This window comes from Puntigrus tetrazona, chromosome 4 (assembly GCF_018831695.1).
Source record: "Puntigrus tetrazona isolate hp1 chromosome 4, ASM1883169v1, whole genome shotgun sequence".
Taxonomy (NCBI): domain Eukaryota; kingdom Metazoa; phylum Chordata; class Actinopteri; order Cypriniformes; family Cyprinidae; genus Puntigrus; species Puntigrus tetrazona.
In genome coordinates this window covers 2,534,094-2,553,637 of record NC_056702.1, presented here as the reverse complement: position 1 = coordinate 2,553,637, position 19,544 = coordinate 2,534,094, and the positions used below count along the sequence as shown (strand labels likewise).

The following is a 19,544-nucleotide window of genomic DNA, read 5'->3' as shown; positions in this document are numbered from 1 at the left end:
CTCCTGACACACGTTGCCTATCAGTCAACGTTTCAGTGACAGAGACAGATCTGTTCTAAGGGCTTCAGTCTGATTACAAAGAGCTATGGATTGTTGCACACACCCCTAGACGTGCGGCTATTAAGATGCATCCAACGAGCAGATAAACATACGTGTTCACTCAAACATGTCGGCTCTGTGTATTCACATGCCATGTATCTGCAATAATCAGCCGGCTACTGCCTGACTACACTCACTCCCGTAAACAAAACCTTTGACGGGCCTATATGGCTTTTTATAAGGTTTATTTCGCAAACCTAGCGTGAACAAAGTCATACTTTTGTAGTTCCCTCCCCCTCCCGACAGCTAATCTACATCTTTCATTGAATCAAGAATGGAAATGGCCAAGAAATGCTTCTTTTTCAATTTCATGCTGAGGTAGCTCAACTTAGTGGATGTAATTTCTCCTAACAAGAAAATTCATCACAATGTCGTTCACTTAGTTCGACCATGGGAGAAATACCCCTCCTCGTCTCCACCCCCCTCCCTTTTCTACGCTTTGATGAACATCCCTAAAGCATCATCATTCCTTTCATAACATGTCTGACCATAACTATACAATTACATTGGCTGTTAAAAAGTAGTAACTACAATCTACATCAAAAGATGAAGTCAGTCACAATTACAAAAAAGACCGGACGAGCCACATATCGAAACCAACAACATTTACGTGCTAAACTATTATGTATAACTTAATAAACCAATTAACTGCAAACCTGGCTTTTGGTTACTGTTGGTTAACAGTATCTGATCATATTGCTGTTGCCAATGTTTTATAAAAGCTCCTCAAAACCTCTTAATCATAGTAAAAATATCAAAGCTAATTGCTTTAGTAGCAACAAACCGAGACAAGCACCCTATGTCGCCACACAACTGAGAAAATACCTAGCGGGCAAATTCATGCATCAAATAACTCCTGGTAAATACCTCTAGCAATAACAATCACATTTCAATTGAAATGGAGTAGCATTGGAAGATTTAAGCGTGAAAGCTATATCAGCTTAGCGTCAAATCAAGCATGAAGCCTCACACACAACCTTAATTCATGTTTTGCATACGATGACAGCATTTCCTTATCGCCGCGTTCGCTCAATCCTTCTCACGCGCAATGTGGCATATGCCGCTAGTTCTTGTTTTTTTTTTGTGCATGCTAACACTCTCTGTGGTTTTCCGGCTCATGATGGAGATGTTTGGGCTGAAATGACAGCAACAGAGAGGGGATATAGCATCGATCCTACACTTTAAAGATAAAAAATGTCCCGGACGAGCCCCCAGAAATAACACCCACCGAGAAAGCCTGCAAGCCTGGGCTAAGTGACATGTGCGTGCATTTGAAAAGCCTCTTGTGTATTTGCGAGCTGAGGCTGGGCTTATTTACAGCATTTGTTGAAAAGCCCTGAAGAGCCGCAAGCTGAGAGGGTCTCTTACATATGTATTCAGTGTCTGGGGGCAGTGAGCTATGAGCCAGGCCAGACGCCACTCATATGATCTCTCTCCCGCTCGCTCTCTTCCAGCATTATGGAATTCAAATATTCAAGTGGAAGAGTGGCAACATCTGACTACCTTGTGCATAGTAAATAGAAAGAGGGAAAGAGGGAGGAGTGGGGGGAGAGAACAGCTCTAGCAATCGTAGCCCTCAACTCCTTAACCAGATTTACATCATTTTAATATTTGTTCCGGAAAACCTTCACATACAAACATCCCCAGGCAGGCGTTTCACAGGCTGATTTGTTACTATTCATGGATAAACCGGAGAGAAACTGTAATACTAGACATGCTTGTTAAATTCACAAGGCTCCAAAGCTGCCTTCTAGAAAATCCTGCCTCTTGGTTGTCAGCTTAAGACGCCGGGCATCTGCATATGTGAGCTTTTTAAGCTCTGTTAAATGGTTTGTGGTGTCATAGGCTGTCAGAGATACTGGGAGGATGAGGTTCAGGATGCTCCAGTTTCCACACCATGTTTTTATTGTGTTTGAGTTCAGGGCGACTCTAAAAGACTCCTCGCTCTCGGGGGGCCTTGCTCTGAATCACCTGCTTTGAGAAATACGGCGTTTGATCAAGGTTTGGAAAAAAGAACTACACTACCCATAAGCACCTGCTCTACAGTAAAACATCTGATTGCATAATTGTCTTCAGCGGAGGTTTCTGCCCCGAGGGCCGTTATAGATTTCGGCGCAGTTAATTTCCACAGGCAGGGCTTTTAGAAAACACCAAAATACCAGGGAATGAGATATGAGTGGTCATTGATCTTGACTGGCCGACTGCTTGAGTTATTTACACACAGAGGTTAAACGTAATTGCTAAACACAAGCGGCTGGTCAGTGTCATAACATTTCCCAATATCCCAATCGCACACCCAGCCTTCTTCACCATTCAATCAATAAGTGGTACCAAATAAAAAAAAAATAAAAAATACAAAAAAGTATTTATAGAAGCGTATAGAATAACATGCATAAAAAGTGTACTTTTTTAAAACAAATTAAACAATAAAATTAAAAGTAAAGTAGATGGACTACAGAAGCACCAGTAAGGTAAAGCACCTTTGGAATATAAATAATATATAAATATTCCTGTAGCAAAAAATAATTCTCCCTTGTTGTCTAAATGTGCAAACGTGGCTCATTTCATTTATAACTCTGAAGGTGTGTGTGTTTCACCTGCACGTCTTTGACCTGTGATCCACCCCCCATGACGCTACCAAGCATGAGCAATGTTCACGAGTGTTTGTTTCCAGCAGATTTCACCCTGTTCCTTTCTCTCTCGACCCCCCCCCTCCTCGTCCTGTCCCTCGCTCAATCTCTCTTTCAAAGCCACGGCTTGACATTTCGCTCCGTCTCTGGAGAGGCCGATGGGAAATGGAGTTACTACTGCAGGCGCACTGTAAATTCCATACAGCCACATGTTATGTGGCCTAAACACAAATGACCACTCCAGGATCTGAGCTCAGAGGCGATAATAGAATAATGCCTGCTGTTGTCTGGGGAGGAACGAAGCACGCGCATCCGTCACAGAGAGGCTTATATCTTGCAGTGTCATCGCGAGAAGCAGCACGCCTCTATATGTCAAAACGATGTCTGCCGATAGTGAAATGGTAACCGTAAAATACAGCGGCATGTCAACGGTACGCGTTTTATTTTGTTTCTAGCGCCAATCTTTGTGAGAGCTTTCTGAAATGTGGCTCTGGTGAAACCGTGTGTGTGTGTGTGTGTGTGTGTGTGTGTGTGTTATTTACAGACTGTAGTGGAGGAGTCTCGGCCGGTGTGATAAAGCTAATGAGCTTCTTTGTGCTGGAGTGTAAATGAGACAGTCACCTCGCTTTCGCTATCTGCGCGGTAGAGACTCCAGGGGTGATTACTGCTTTAAATTATGCTCAAGGGCAAAGCGCTATTTGCATCAGAGGGGCTTTTATTTGGCTGATGAGCGGCGAAAGCCGTCATCACCCTGCCTGAAGATGTTGCACTCGCAGCTCCCGGTGGACGGCGGGGGAGACGGAAGCGAGACTGGCTGTTTGCGTGGCGTCTCCGCGTTACTTTGTTACTTTCCCCTCCTGAATGACAGTCAATGGACCCCTAGAGACGCTCCCTCCCACCTCTTCTGAACGCATGCATGTGTGTTAATGTGTTTGTGGGGTGATGATGGAGTCAGACTCATTGAATATCAATTAGCACTGTGGTTTTTTCTCGGTTATGCTTCTGTTTGTGGATATTTTCCAGGTGTTTTCTTGGATTGGTGGGAAAATCATTGTGGAAAATGAAGTAAATAAGCGCAAAATAAGTCCTATTTAGATAATTCGTTTTCCACGGACACCTCCTCCCTCCTCCCTAAGCGGCTCCCTCAACTGCGATACTACCTCCAATTTCATTTGCTCTTACACCTGAAGAAGACGGGGAAAATATGGCTGACACTGGCTGTCAGGCGTCTCATCTTAAATTCTCCTCAAGCTAAAATGTCGGGTTAATTGCTGTCATTTTTACACCGGGCCAGTGACTTACACACCGCTTCCTGTTACAATCGCTGTTAGCGGGGGAAAAAAATATATAAAATGAACAATGTCCTGGACAAGGCATTCATAAATACATATGGAAGAGCGGCGGATAAAAAGTAGAGAATTGACCTAAAAATGAATAAATAAATAAACAAACAAACAAAAACTATTCCAATATTCCAAGAGCAATGGCAGGTAGGCTATATATGGTATAAAATACTGTAGAATCTATAATTGAATTCTAATGAATTAATGCGAAACGCATGGCGTGTGCCCTTTTTACTAATATACCACAGAGAACCTCCTCTCAGGACAGGAAGTTCAGTTGCAGAGTATGGCTAACTGTACAATAAATCTATGCGATCACAGATTATTAAACTAGAAATTATTATCTAGAGGTTCCATTATATGACACCACATTATCCACAGATCAATGCAAACATTTTTGTAGGCACACACCATTATACATAACAACATTAAAAGCTCATTTTTTCAACAGCAGCCTACAAATCAATGAAGTCCATGTCCTTAACCACCCTTCTTCCAGAAACATTGAGAAAAACAATACAGCGCTGCAATGCTTCTTCCATAAGAAGATTATCATGGAAATATACTGCAGAGCAAATGTGAAAAAATTAAACCCACTGTAAGACTTGATGTAAAATGTCATATTTTGTAATAATGGTAAAGAATAATAATAAAAAAATTAATTATTTCATTAATTAAAAAAATGATAATAAATCACAAGGAATTAAGTTATTGATTTTTTTTTCTGTGTAAGAAAGTTTGGCAATGTACAAAAATGTTCAATAGTTCATTTACTAAGTCATTTTTAATTGGACTCTTTCATCTTTCTCTTACACACACGCGCACGCACAGCACCAAACCTCCGAGATCTAGGTGGTTATTAGGCGGATGTGTAGGAATTCTCTGACTGTGGCGTGTGTGAGAGAGAATTGTGCAGGAAGTGTGTGAAGTTAACAGCACCTGGCCTCCCTTTAAAAAGCCTCCCGAGGCCTGTTAGCTGGCCCACTCATTTCAATGTGTCTGTCTGCGCTCTCCCGCTCGCTCTCTGTAAGTGAAACATTGTCACTCTCTCCACTGTCTCTATGGCACTTATCTCTCCTCTCTTCACTCTTTCTGCTTACACTGCCCTTTTCTTCCGCTCTTAGTGTGGATTATCTACAGACAGATAACACCAAATCTATTCAAGTAATATGCAGCTATACAGGAATAATAATAATACTATATTCATATAATGAATGAAAGAAATAGAAATAAATAGGAATAAAAGTCTAATCTAACAAACAGGGAAACAATCGAATAAAACTAAATAAATGTTATTTAAACAATAGTATTAACTACAACAATAATAATAACAGCAACAACAACGTATTAATAATTGTAGTATAATGATTAATAATAATGGCAGTAATAATGATTCTATATGCTTCTATATTTCATTGACTTTTACAGCAATGACAAATAGTTTAATCTAATCTAATCTAATATTATTTGTGACATAAAACCTCATTTAAAAATACTACAATTTATGTTTGGATTTCATACACATTTCTAATAACATTATTACTTTGTTTTTTAATTCGGATATTGTATATAGTGATAATTTAAAAAACAATGCTAAATATTTATACTAACAAGTAACAACAATAACAGTGATTATTATATAAAAATAAATGTTATAATAGTAATCATCATCATCACCATCATGTGTGTTTTAATTATAAATTATATTATTATTATTATTATTATTATTAAACATCTAGTTAGATGCTACTGTGGCTAGTTTCTTTATATATACTGTCTTCACAGTACTCTTAAATAACACAATCTACAGATTATTATATATATTAAAAAAAAATTATATTAACTCTATTGGAATGCATATTTATATACATTCATATTTAGAATATCAATATTTTATTTTCGCTATTTAGAATTATGTTTCTTTATTGTAACAACACAAACAAAAAATATTTGATATAAAGCATCCATCTTTAATTTGAAATGACTAGAATTCACTAGAATACATAATATTAAATACTTTTATATTGCACTGTGCAAATGGATAATAACAGCAACAAATGCAAACCAAATATACACGCATTTGCACATATTTAAAATTATATAAAAACCTATAATAGTTTCAATATTTCAATAGGTTTATAACAATAATAATAAATATAATACATCATTCTCACTATTGTCATCAACTACTAACAATTCACAAATATGAACTACTAATCAATAATGGGTTTGATACAAGTTTACGAAAACACTTTTGAAGAGCCCAGCGTTAACCACCAAACACTGATCTCTATCTCGCACACGCTGAAGTGTTCAGGTTAAAACAGAAGTCAGTAATGAGAAAGCAGGGGGGGTTGACCCCAATCAGACGCGTGTGTGAGACGCGGAGAGAGAGAGACGGCCGGTGTGATGATGAATGGGAGGAGAGGCCGTGAGATGGGGGTGCCGTTGTAATCACCAGCTGGAGAGGGTGGCTATGAAGGGAGGGGGGTGTTCGGAGGGGCCCACAAAGAGCCGCAGGACACACTTCACTCTGCTACACTGATCCTGTCTTACCCACAGGCCCATGGGCTGCTTTCAGCTGCTGTCACCAGGACTGAGCCACTCACTCACTCACTCACACGCACGCACGCACGCACACACACACACACACACACACACACACACACACACACAAGTCATAACAATAAAAAGAACTGCCAAAAAAATTAAAGCTGCCAAACAAATTAATTATTACAATTAAAAATGTATTAAAATACTACCAAGCGTTATTAAATTCTCTAAATAAACAATTAAAAATATGTAAATACAAAAAATGACTAAAATCTATCATTTCGCAAATATTTGGCCTTTTTTTTTCTTTTCTCGGTAGTATAAACATTAACATGGCAACCAAAAACAGAGGAGAAAAAAAAAAAAGTACTGAAAGTCTTAAATCCTTGAAAACAAAACAAACAATGCCTGAGGAATCACAAATTCTGTTTTCAGACGCATCCAATGACACACTTGCGAGTGAATAAGTGAACACACACACTCCGCAGCGCCAGCAGACTAACCCTGAGCTCAGCCTGACCTCTCATGCTGCTCTTTTGGTGAGCTGTCAAACCCATCATTCACTGCACAGAGACGCACGCGTACGTACGGCACGCAACTGCATTGCTTATAAAGTCAGTATAATTACCCAGACATCCCCTGTGTATTTTTATTTTGATACAAATACAACATACACTGGTCGGTTGAGGTTTCTGGAGTGGACGAGCAGCCTGGCAGCCCGTAAAGTGTTGTGAAATCAAATAAGGAGGCCCTCTAGTGGCCACAAACAAAGAAACACGAGCAAGGCTCCGTACTTCACACACAAACACAGACACGCATGCACGGCCCCAGCCGGCACGCTTCTCGCACAGAAACACCAAAAAACAGTTTCAAAACAAGTGAAAAGCAGCCCAAACGCCACCAGGTTTCTGCACAGAATTCTTGAAATCCTACTCGTTGCGCTAAGCCTAAATAAACGCCAAAGCACCGAAGTACAGTAAAAAACGAGAATGAAACAATAAAACAGTCCAGTTCCTGTCTAAATGTGCACAACTGAAGGGTGTCAGTCAAGCAGCTGCCTGCTGAGCCCTGTGTGAAAGTCAGCGAGAGAGAGAGAGAGAGAGAGAGAGAGAGAGAGAGAGACAGAGAGGAGGGAGAGAGAGAGAAAGAGACAGAGCGCGGCGGATGACAACGGACGGGGGGGAGAGAGACGCAACTTACCTGCTGTTGTTGCAGATGCAGCAGCTCGACTGCGCTTACTTCACTGCTCGTCTCCCCACTTGATCTTCCATCTCTACTGCCAGCATCTAATTGGCTGCTTAGGCTGCTCATTCCATTTTGACTCATTGAACTGTTGCTTATTGTCTCATTGGCCGACTCCTGCATCATGACTTAATACCTAGAAGTGATTAAGAGGCACCGGTTAAGGCTCTTGTTACAATCCCCTTTAGTTGCCTCCTAAAAAAAAAGGGGGTAAAAAGAAAAAGGAAAAATGGGGGCGAGAAAGAAAAAAAAAAGCTTTCCATTATCAACCCCTGCTCCCTTTGCAAATTAAAGCATTTAACGGGGGGAGGGGGTGGAATTATGCATTCACTGTGTAAATGAAGCAATACAAAGAGATGCACGTTTCTTCCTGCCTTTTATTTATTTATTTTTTTAATTTCGCTTAATGCATGCTTTTTTTTGTGTGTGTAATGTATTTTCTTTTCTTTTTTTTGCATATCGACCGTCGCGCACACAGATAAACATCACATGGTGTGTTTAAAAATACATTTAGTGACTTTAATGTGGTGTGAATAATTTCCAAAGGAGCATGTTTGAAATATAACACATATGAAGCCTTTTTTTCCCCCCCTGTTCAAACGTCTTAAAATATCCCCGTTGCGTCTCGACTGAACGGAGTTGCTTAATGACGCACAGCTAATCATGCAAAATTAAAATTTGGTACAGGAGGTGAGGGGAGAAGAGGGGGAATTACAAATCACATGCTTCTGTACTGTGATGAACGATATAATGGTCTTTTCTTTTAGCTGAAGCTAAATAAAAATTCGCCTGCTAGTCAAATGAAGAGAGGAAAAAAAAAAAAAATTGTGTCACATATAGGCTAGTTCTCTTCCTCCTCTTTATTTTAATCACATACTCAAATATTCATTATTTCCGTATATTTAGTGGCGTCCGCTCGAGCACAATTAAAATTCAAACACCAAATTCAAACAGAACAAAAATCGCACGCGTCAATTTTTACTCTGGCAAATAAATGAAAAGATATTAAATTAATTTTCCCTGGCATCTATTAGATATGAAAACAGGGGAGAGTGGTGGCTCGAACAAAAAAAAAAAAAAAAATCTTTCACGAATATCACTAATGATTGTGCTAAAAACAGCATAAATTATGCATATTACCTCTTCTCTGGTAATAAATGTTTTATCACTTTCCCTGCATAAATGTTGTGTACGTTCACGGGAACCCTGTTAAGATCTGTGGAGATCCTTGCAATAAATAAAAGAATCGTCCGACCCAACAAACGCAATTCAAGGTGTGTTCTGCATAGCTAATACAGCCACAAGAGCCTTAATACACACTCCGTCATTCACATATTCATCGAACCCCCTCCTCTCTACCCATTACACATTTTGTTTCTCTCAGAAAATGATGACGGGCTGTCTCATATTTCAGTGCATTCAAACATAAACAATATTAATTACGCTAATGGCAATCGCGCACAATAAAATATCCCTAATCTCGTGTAATGTTTAGAAGGGATTCGTTTTTCCACCAACACTTTCATTTATTTCCTTGACAGCTCCACCATCCTTCTTTCCACAGATTAAACACATCAATTTTGTCACCTGCTACGTACGGACAATTAGCAGCGATCTTTGAACGAGAGCGTACAGTAACTCGACAGCCGAGCCATGAAAAAAAAAAAAGAAAAAAAAAAGAAGAACGGCGCTAATCAAACACACGACACAACAAAGACGTAGTCTTCTAATCCACCGCTGCTTTTCAGATCAGCAAATGACATTTTAACAGCACGCCTTGTGTCTTATGAGAAACGCTGGAAGCAAGAGTTTTTAAAAAAATGTGTTTAAAAGGTACACCGCCTAACTAGTAGGCACCGGTCAACTTGGGAACAAACAAAAAGTGCAGAAGATTAGCAGACCAGGAGAATGAGAGAGAGAAAGACTCAGCACGGTGTGAGGGCTGACGAATCTCTCCTGAAGAAACACAAAGCTGCCGTAGAGATTAGGCGACTAATAAGTATTCAAATTAGGCATAAATTTTACATGCCCCATGTTTAAAATATTCAGAGAAGGGCCGCCTGATTGCCTTTACGCGAATTTTATGAACAACGTAATGGAGTGTTTTTTAATGCCACAATGAAGGAGACTAAAAAGTGAGGGATGAGTTTAGGACGCTTTTCCTACTGAAACCTAAAAAAATAAAAAAAGCGCTAATTAAAATTACATTTCAGATCACTGTAATCCCGGTTTGCACTGTGGAAATTCAAATATGATTTCTACGAACTGATTATTCCACACATGTTTTAAAATAACTAAAGAATAGATGACATTTTGATGTAATATTGGGAAAAAGGAGGGAAAAAAAAGACTTTTTTTTTCCCCTTCAAATTTGGTTTTGGGTTTAATGACGCGGAATACTGATCCTGTCATTATAGAAACACACATTATTAACACTGTATCCTCTAAATCCACATGATCCACAACTGGCGTGTAGGTGTCTAACCGAACGTAATGCTCATGCAGATGTATGCAAAGTGTATTCAGAGAGATCAGGTGCTGCTTTAACCTTAATGACAGCGGTGAGATAAATTAATTAGCCATCTGAAGGCAGCATCCAAATCTGCCAATTACAATGTCAATTAGAAACACATCCTCGCTCACGATCGTTTCCACGCGATGGAGCGGACGCGAGGAGGATGGTGGTGGGGGGGGTTGTATGTCTGAATGACACTGAGTGAAGGAGAGAGTCTAGTACGGTACTGTACCGCCTGAGAGAGATGGACGAAGAGAAAGCGCAAGCATGAATGAGACCGAGAGAGAGAGAGAGAGAGAGAGAGAGAGAGAGAGGAAGAAAGCCAGCACCCAAAGTCTGTCTTTGTTCATGTCTATTACAGGACCCACGTTTCTCTGTCTCTGACCCTTTGGGGCTAACTGCCTGTCATTATAACACACTGTCTTTTCCTAAAAACCCACTGGGGTCAAAGGTTCGCGCTATTGGAACATATTTACAGCCCTTGCTAGTCTTTCGGCGCGGACACGCTCCGGCCCATTTGACACCGGCAAAATTGGACGAGTCCTGCGATAAACACCGAGCTTGTGAACCGCTATTACCCATATCATCTTGATAACAGCCATCGTCTAAAAGAAAGTCGGTGTGTATTCTAGAAGGCTGATAAAAAGCAAATTACTGCGTTTCTGGAATAAAAGATGCTATTTGGATCGGTTTCTTTTCTCGCTGTGTGTTTTTTGTGCTTTAAACGCTGTAACAGTACAACGCTTGCGATTCCTTTCTGGCTGTGTAAATGTTTGCTCTCGAATCGTAGGCTGTGCAAATCTGTCCTTTCCATCAGGTGAAAAATCCCAGACAGGATCCTGACAACGCATTCAAGGGCTACGCCTGTGATTTCGGGTGGGTGGGTTTGCAAAGAAAGGTGTGGGGAGGGAAAGCCACAAATATAGCCCAGATGTTTCTCATACACTCACACACTCACACACACACACACACACACACACTCCTCATCACGGAGGAGTAAAGTTACTCACGCTCGTTTGAGCTGATCTGATTTTACAACCACAAATGATGCCTCATTATCAAACGCGGCACCCTTCTTATCGGAGCTCGGATATCACGATTTCCAAGTTCTCCATCATCTAAAGTGCTCGGAAACCGCGGGATGTGTTTTATACAAGTCGCTGAAAAGGGGCACCGGAGGCTGCGACTGTGACATTAACACATTCTCACACACACACACACACTCACAGAAATCATCCACTTTCGCCGAGACGCACTTCATTTTTCCCCTCCCGTGGAAACCGGCGGCCCTCTCCCCTGATAGGACGCGCAGAACAGACCTGAAAAAGAGCTTGATGATTATTTCAGGGAGGCATCGGAAAAGCAGACTCTGTGATCCAAGAAGCCTAGTCATTATCAGTGCATTGCTCAGGTGCCCGGAATCCTAACATTGCAAGGAAGGGTGAAAAAAGACGGGGAAAAAAAAAAAAAATACTAAAAATTACATTTCACAGTCTGCTAGCTTCACTCGCTCTGATTCAGTTAAGATATGGATACCATTTAAAATAATCACAAATTCTGTGCTCCACTGAAATTAATTCATCATTGCCATAAGTTACAATGCATACAAAATAAAGCAGCTCTGCTATTCTCCAATATTTAACAGTCGGGAATGCTTAATAAATCAAAATGCCAGATTCTGAAAATGATGATGCAAAGTTTGAATTCCATCCCGTGCATCTGTACTACATGCGAAATTGAGAATATGCTAATTAAAAATGCCACTGAACAGCTCAAAATGCTGTTAAAAAGTTAAACCGTGCATGCCAGCAGTCTTTTTTGGCTCTTAGGGGTCGCCGTACACCGTTAATGACTCTCCTCTAAACCTGAATGTACTGTAATATTACAGGCCCCCTCTTCTCAGATAGAGGGATTTCAAAGTGATTCACAATGGACGAGATTATAGAGTAAAAAGAGCACGAGGGAAATCATATTTATACCACGGGTTCAAAAATGAAAAGGGAGGATGAATACATCGCTTTTCAGGATTAATGGTATGCAAAGTAACCGAATCAAGTGTTGTTATCAGTGGTAAAATGAGAACACATTCAAGAAAAAAAAAAAAAATTCAATTCCCGATAAATAGACCATCTGTGATTCGATTCATTCAGCGCTGAATGTTCAGAACTTAATTCTGGTCTATTTACATTAAAAGAAAAAGAAAAGGAGAGCGAGATGAAAAGAAAGAGAGAGAGAGAGAGAAATAGAGAGAGAGAGAGGGGGAAAAAAAAAAGCACAGACTAAGGGGACAAAGAAAACTGCGATAAATCCCGAAGAAGCCCTGAAACAAAACCAAATCCTTGAGAAATAAAAACACACATAATTCACAAATGCTAAACAACGTGACCTACAAAGCCGGAGTTTCGTTCACATTTTACGGCACTTCCGGAAGTGTTTCGAGTCTTTCCATTCGATTCAAACACCCAGCAAGCACCTCCCTCTCGGAACGAAAGGAGCTCCAAAAGTGGGTGACTAGACAGTGACGCTGGTATCTCATCAAGCAGTCCCTGCGCTTGCATTTTGGGTAATTTCTTTAATTAACTCAGCCCACCTAATCACCAGTAATTGACCTATAAAAGGAGGAGGCCCCATTGTCTGCTCCAATCATCGCTGGCAGGAAGAGAAAGTCTCTCTCTCGCTCTCTTTCTCCCTATTTATCCATCGTCTTACACTATTTACCTGCCTCAAATGCATATTTCATTTCATTTCATGCCGCAATTATCCTTTGTGACACCGCCTGCGTGTGGGGCGAGATTAAAAGCCTTGGGGTGGAGGGGGCAAGCGCTCGCCCCTGCCTGGGACACGCGGCCGCGTTAACGACCGGGACGGCCCTGGTGCCGCCACACAGACACGAAGCCGCGGAGAGACATAGCTCATGGTGACGTTTCCACTTATTTGAGGCTGATTAGGGTCATTATGTCGCACCGCTCTGATTTATGTTGTCATTCTTTCGGCCCGGTCCTGCATCGATAGATCTTAATGAATTGGTAAATAAGGGTGAAGATTACACTTGACAACACCCCAACATTTCTCATTCATACCAGACAAGATTTATGTAACCAATTAGGGCGGTAACAGGCGAGATTGGTCGAGAGAAAAATAATCTTTCCCGAGGAAAATTACCCCGAGTCTAAAACCTCGACAAAATAGATAATGGGCAGTCTTTAAGGGAGACTTAGTCACAGAGCGAGAGCCCGGGCTGAAGGGTTCTCAGAAGTGCATTTAAGGAGGGAAGCGGCTCTTGTAGGACTTTCAAATTGATTTTTTTTTTTCCTTAAAAATTCAACCGCACGACTGCAGGAACTCGAGCACACGCACGCCAGCCGCGCACACGCTAACTAATCAGCCGCCATCTGCATGTCCAAACCAGAGGCCATGAAATCAATGGATTAAAAATTAACCTCTCGCCAACAAAGAAGCACTTTGATGTGCAAATGTGAACTCGAGGAGGTAGATTGCAGACTAGTACAATGCACACACACACGCATGCAAGCACAAAAAAAAAAAAAAAATACAAATCAATCGTTTCTCCATGACTTCACTGTGTGATGATGCCTCGGCTGAAGAAATCCATTTGCATTTTTTAATAGTCTGCTATTTCAATTATTTAATTTACATCTGTGCGGCAAGAGTAACCAGTCGACTCATTTCGCATTAAAATATCAGATAAAAAAGGCTGATCATCAATGAGTGCAGACAGGCCGAGGAGGACCCGGAGGGACGTGGGAGAACAGAGGGAGGAAAACGAGAGTGATGCTGGCGTCGTCTCATCCAGCTTCCCCCTTCAAGCACATGCAAATAAGGCTGTGATGCTTAACTGCATCATTTATGGGGATAATAGCGGCATCATCATTACGGGACTCAAATTAAATTACATCACAATTAGCATAACAAAGTGATTGGTTAAACTTTCAAAACAAATACCCGCCTTGGCTAATGAGCGGTGTTAATTGCCACATACGAGACGTAGGTAAACACGTGTTTTGGTTAAACAATTTTCGAAATTCATATTTTTAGTTTTTTTTTCATGTTTGTTTGTTGTTGTTGTTTTTTCATTAATAATTTTTTTTTCCCGAAAGAGAGAGTGTACAACGAGGTGTGGAAAGACGAGCTCATTGAGGGGATTGAAAACACCAAATATGCAGCATTTAATTTTATCGCACTAAACAAGCCATTACACACGGACTCAGGAGAATAATGTAAATTATCCATCTGATTCTCTATATAGTACGTACTAATCATGCAGCTCATTATGCATCAGGGTATTAAATTATTAAGAAGACCACGTCCACATTCCAGCACAAAGCCATATAAAAACTTAATAATATGCTTACAATAGCCCAATGGTAAGCGTCGCTCACCCTTATGAATATTTAAGTAAACAAATTATCTGCCCGCCTTTGATAGGGATAATTAGTACTTGAGGGCTAATCATTTTACTGACCCCACCTCCAAAATGGGACAGGCTCGTTTAAGTTTTAGGTGACTATGAAAATGTTAACTCTTTCAAATTAAAAAGAAAATGAAATCATAAAAACAGAAAAACACACGTGCATTTAGTTCGGATTTTACAATTATTACCCTACAAAAAGGACTCGCAACAGCTGCTCAAAAAATGATTTCTCTCTTAACACACAGCAGACAAAAAAAAAAAAACGCTAAAAATGACTCAAATGATTTAATTTCAAACCGACGCGCTGTAAACTCCACAAACACTTCACTTCAAATAAAATCACCTACTAGGCAAAGTCAAAGCACACTGTTCTTCGGCACACACTCTCACACACACTTAACGACACGCGCGCACACACCCGCACAAAACCACATTCATTATCGTCATTGCCATTATCACCAGCAATTAACCCACAGATGAAAGCAGCCCACAAACCAAGCCGGAGCACGGCGCAAGCTTTGAGGAATGACAGCGAGAGTGAAAAGACCCGATGGATGGATGAAAGCAGTAAAGCGTGGATGGATGGAGGAAAAGGTGGCTTTATTACCTGCAGGTGAGCGGTGTGGGACGGCAGGCTGGAGAGGGTGTTTCGCGGAGAGTCGGGCGTCACGGGGAAGAGCGTGCGATTATCAGTGTCATCACTCCAACTGTGTTTATACAGACTCGCATCATAAACAAGCGCCTCTTTGGCCCCGTCCCTCACGCGTCGCTCATGCATACTTAAATCGGCAGTGCACCCATTAAAAAAAAAAAAAAAAAAAAAAAAAAAAAACGACCCCTATCTCCTGACAATTATTCCTTCATCTCCACTTGTCACCGAGCAATTACGACAGCGCAGACAGGGCCCAATAGGAGACGCGGGGCTTTGGGAAGCCGTGCGACCGGCCAGGAACGAGGGGAGGTGATGAAAAAAGTGCCTAAAATGGAAATGTGTCGCCCTGACCTGGAGCTTTTCTGCCGTTTGTGACGCACTGGAAATACTGGCATCATTAGCATTAAATCTCTCAGAAAAACTATCTGAAAATGCAACTGATCATTGCAGGTTTTACCGCTTCTGGGCTTCCTAATCTAAAAATGCTCTTCAAAAAAAAACTCTCTCTCCCTATTTCTTTCTTAAAAATTTTTTTTTGGAAAAGGATGTCTTTCGTCTTGCTGACCGAGTTGCTGACTGAAAGAAGCGAGTGTGCGAGAGAGTGTGTGTGTGTGTGTGTGACCGTGCGCACCAGCGTCTCTCTCACAGCCTGCGCGCGGAGCCGAGGACTCGGATCGCGCTCCGCCAGCAGCCTCTCACTGCTCTCATTTGAGCGCGCGGCTCACGGCATACGCACACACACTTTCTCTCTCTCCTTCTCCTGCATTCGGACTCCAACCGAGAGAGGATTTAACACACGCTGCCGGCAGCGGAGGACGTCCCGAGCCCCTAAAAACGCGAGGTACGTGTTCCTGCCTGCTTTTTTTGTATTCAGTGAGATTAGCCAGCATGTGACCTTCTTCCAAGTCAAAACCAGCGAGCTTTGCGTTTTCCTAAATAAAAACCAAAACATGCATCAATCTCAGCCGGGGAGAAAAAGTAACCTACCTTTTGAGGAACGACACGCAATCCCACTCCCTGAAGGTAGAGGCATTTGAAGATATTCTTAGAAGCCTTGAAGCATTAACTTGCATCAAAAATGAGGAATAGGATGCCACTGGTAGGCAACAGCATCAGAGCACGAAAAAAAAAATAGGAGGGGGGGTGGAAGAGAGAGGTGGGGGGTACGAAGAATGAAAGAAAGAAAAAACTAGCTGACGTTCACTGTCAAAACCATCATCAGTGAACTATTTACAGCGGTATTTACACGAGCTCCTCTTGCCCGATCACGTCCGAGAAACCCGTGGCATTTTTACGCCTGTAATTAAAACAAATCAAGCAGACCTCTGATTGTTTTGGCACCCGAGGACTAATCGTACACAAAAATCAGCGGTTTGATTGTCAGGGTGGGGAGGTGGAGGGGTGGCACTTCTTTTTCCTGCGTTTCCTTTTTTTTTTTTTTCTTTTGAGATGGATGGAGGGCTACTTTAGCAAGTTGAGCGATAGTATGGTGGATATAATAAATAAATACGCCTGCTGCTGCTTTCCTTATTAGGTCAAGCTAAGCCAAAAAAGTCCTTACGGGGGAAACTATTCAGCTTGGAAACCAGATGGGTTTGCAAATTTGTTTTAACACGTGCATATTTGCTCATTTGCTGCATGTAATTACACCTCCAAAATCTTTCGCTTTCGTATCTGTCGGTGTTGTAAACTAATGGCGTTTGTCAATCCTTTTTTTTTTTTTTCTCTTCTCTCGCCCCGCATGCCACAGATGTTTCTCCTCGCTGCTCCCGCAGACAGGAATCCGCTCACAGAGACGAGAGCCACGCTCTCCCCCAGGAGAGGAGTACAAAGGCCAGTCTGCGCGCGGCAGATGCAAAACCAAGTCCATCTGCTGCAGGCTTCCCATCGCCACATGGAAATTGAAAAGTGAGGGGAGCGTTCGCGTAGACGCCGCTGGAACGTGAGCGAGGAACCAGCTGTTGGTAAACGCGGGAGACGTGAACGAGCAGATTTTAAATACAAAAGACTGACGTAAAAGCACGATTTATATGGAAATGGACAACTAAGCAATTCCATATTCATCCTCTAATAAAACCAGTTACCTCATAGACAACTGTAGAAGGTCTTTAAAAATATGCACACACTACGCCGAGCGAGAACTTTCACGTTGTGCACGATCCACCCAAGCCAAGCATGACAGATTTATTTAGCTAAAAAAAAAATACGCACACTCCATGCGCCGTAAGACCACTTGAACTCCCCGCTCTGAGCATGATATAACAGGCTGCTAGCAGCAGATTATCTACCAGCTCTACTGGAACATATTTTAACTGTATGATATCATTAGAAACTGCTGAGCTCAAGCCAACATCGTTTTTTGGGCCTCCACCCACTCAGACTAGGGCAAACGCTCAATGAGGAAGTGTAAAAGGTTGCACTGGCAGGCATGGAAGGCCTCCAGGTCTCAGCGTCGCTGCAAGAATTGCATCTAATGCGTCATATTTACATTTCGACCCAAAAGCCGCAGGCTACATCGCACTATAACCTTCACTTCGCTAGACAAACAGGCCACTTTAGCTTTTAGCGCTTGTTAGCTACCCTCAGTTCTCACTCATATCTGGTTTTATTCTGTCTGTCTCTCACTTAACTCCCTCTCTTTTTTTCCTCCTCATTTCACAGGGCTTTGGGCCGCAAGGTCAATGAGGACAAACAATTCCAGCAGCGGCTCTCGAGCGCTTGCAGAAGAAAGTGTCGCGTGAGGGGGGGATGGACTCGTGTGGTGGCAGAGCTGGTGTCTCCGAGCGCTGGCATAATTTCCATGGCAACCCCCTTAACTATTAATTTTCAATTAAAGCAGACATAAAACGCCCTGCCCTGAGCCTCCAGAAGGTGTCAAGAGGAGGAAACCGGGCCTTTTCGGAGCCACGACACCACTGGGCTCCTTCATAGTGGCAAAAATCACATCACTGAACATTTAAGTCCTGTTTTTATTTCACAATCACACCAGTGAGAACACCAAAACCACAACTGAAACTGATGCGTGGCAAATATTAGTGACTAATAGAACGATATTTAAGCTATTATGCCCCTTGGTCGATTACCAGAGGTGTTACCTCCCCCTTGTGTCAGTTTTAAAATCTGACAGGATTGTCAATTGCTAATAAAAAGCTTTTTTTTACAATTTTGTGGTGAATTTAGCAACATTGCATGAAATAAGGTGTACAAATCCGATCTGCTGCCATTAAATTGTACTATGCATTAAATAAAATAAAAAATTATAGTATTTAAAAACTGAACTAAGTAAGTAAAGTGCACAAACTCCACTAGCATAGTACTATATGATCATGCTTTCCTGCATAATTTTAGACAATACAAAGTAGCCTCGAAAATCTGACCATCTGTACATAATACCCGGAAGCAAACCTGACCTAGAAATATTGCAGAATCTTTAACATTTCTTAGTCTTTTTTTCTATTTTCATTTCATTTTATTTCCATTTTTAATTCTTCCATTTGGTTTATACCTTATTAGATTAATTTTTAAATTGCACATTTTCATTGAAACCCAGTTTGGCTGGTATTATATCATCCACCCTGCTTTCTAGATATTGGCAGTAGCCCTTCATCATCAAAAAAAAACAAAAAAACTACCGGTCGACCACCATTAAAGATTGAGCTAACAGCAGATTAAGCTGAGCTAGTGTGCACTCACTGAGAGTCTGATGTGCGTTTCAGGCCTCACAGAAACGCCGGCAGCATTAAAGCTGTTCTCTGGCTGGAGAGTTATCCACTTGAGCTCATCTCCGCCTCCGATCCATTCGGCTGATGACTGAGCCTGTGGAACGCACTCTGAGCTCGTAAACAGCCCTAATAAACTCTCAGCCAAGGGTCTGTCTGTATCCTCAGTGTACACTTACTTGCACGTGAGTTTGAAACAAAAAGCGACATTCAAACACAAATTTAAAAGTATCTTAGTTCTTAATTTAACTCAAACACCTCCAGCCTTCATTAGGAGTTTTGCATCCCAGACTGATCAGCTGCTGTTTACTCAATTTAAGATCGTTGTGTAAGTCAATAACCATTAGCTTGGTTGACTA

At 41.4% G+C, this 19,544-nt stretch overlaps 1 protein-coding gene and 1 long non-coding RNA gene across 4 annotated transcripts in view; one reads left to right on the top strand and one right to left on the bottom strand.

The window, feature by feature from the left end:
- The window catches only part of foxp2 (forkhead box P2), a 96,556-nt gene that overhangs the window by 48,864 nt on the left and 28,148 nt on the right, over window positions 1–19,544 (bottom strand). For 2 of the 3 annotated variants that reach the window (XM_043237878.1, XM_043237880.1), the window contains exon 1: window positions 15,422–15,619. In XM_043237878.1, the coding sequence (XP_043093813.1) occupies window positions 15,422–15,592 (171 nt within the window). In that variant the 5' untranslated portion in view covers window positions 15,593–15,619. Of the gene's footprint in view, window positions 1–7,825; window positions 8,004–15,421; window positions 15,620–19,544 lie in introns of those variants that run through there. The other variant, XM_043237879.1, reaches the window with a different exon arrangement.
- On the top strand, window positions 15,632–19,433 carry LOC122343423. The gene is made up of 3 exons (XR_006250774.1): window positions 15,632–16,307; window positions 17,217–17,430; window positions 18,128–19,433. It is a non-coding gene; the product is annotated as an uncharacterized LOC122343423 (long non-coding RNA).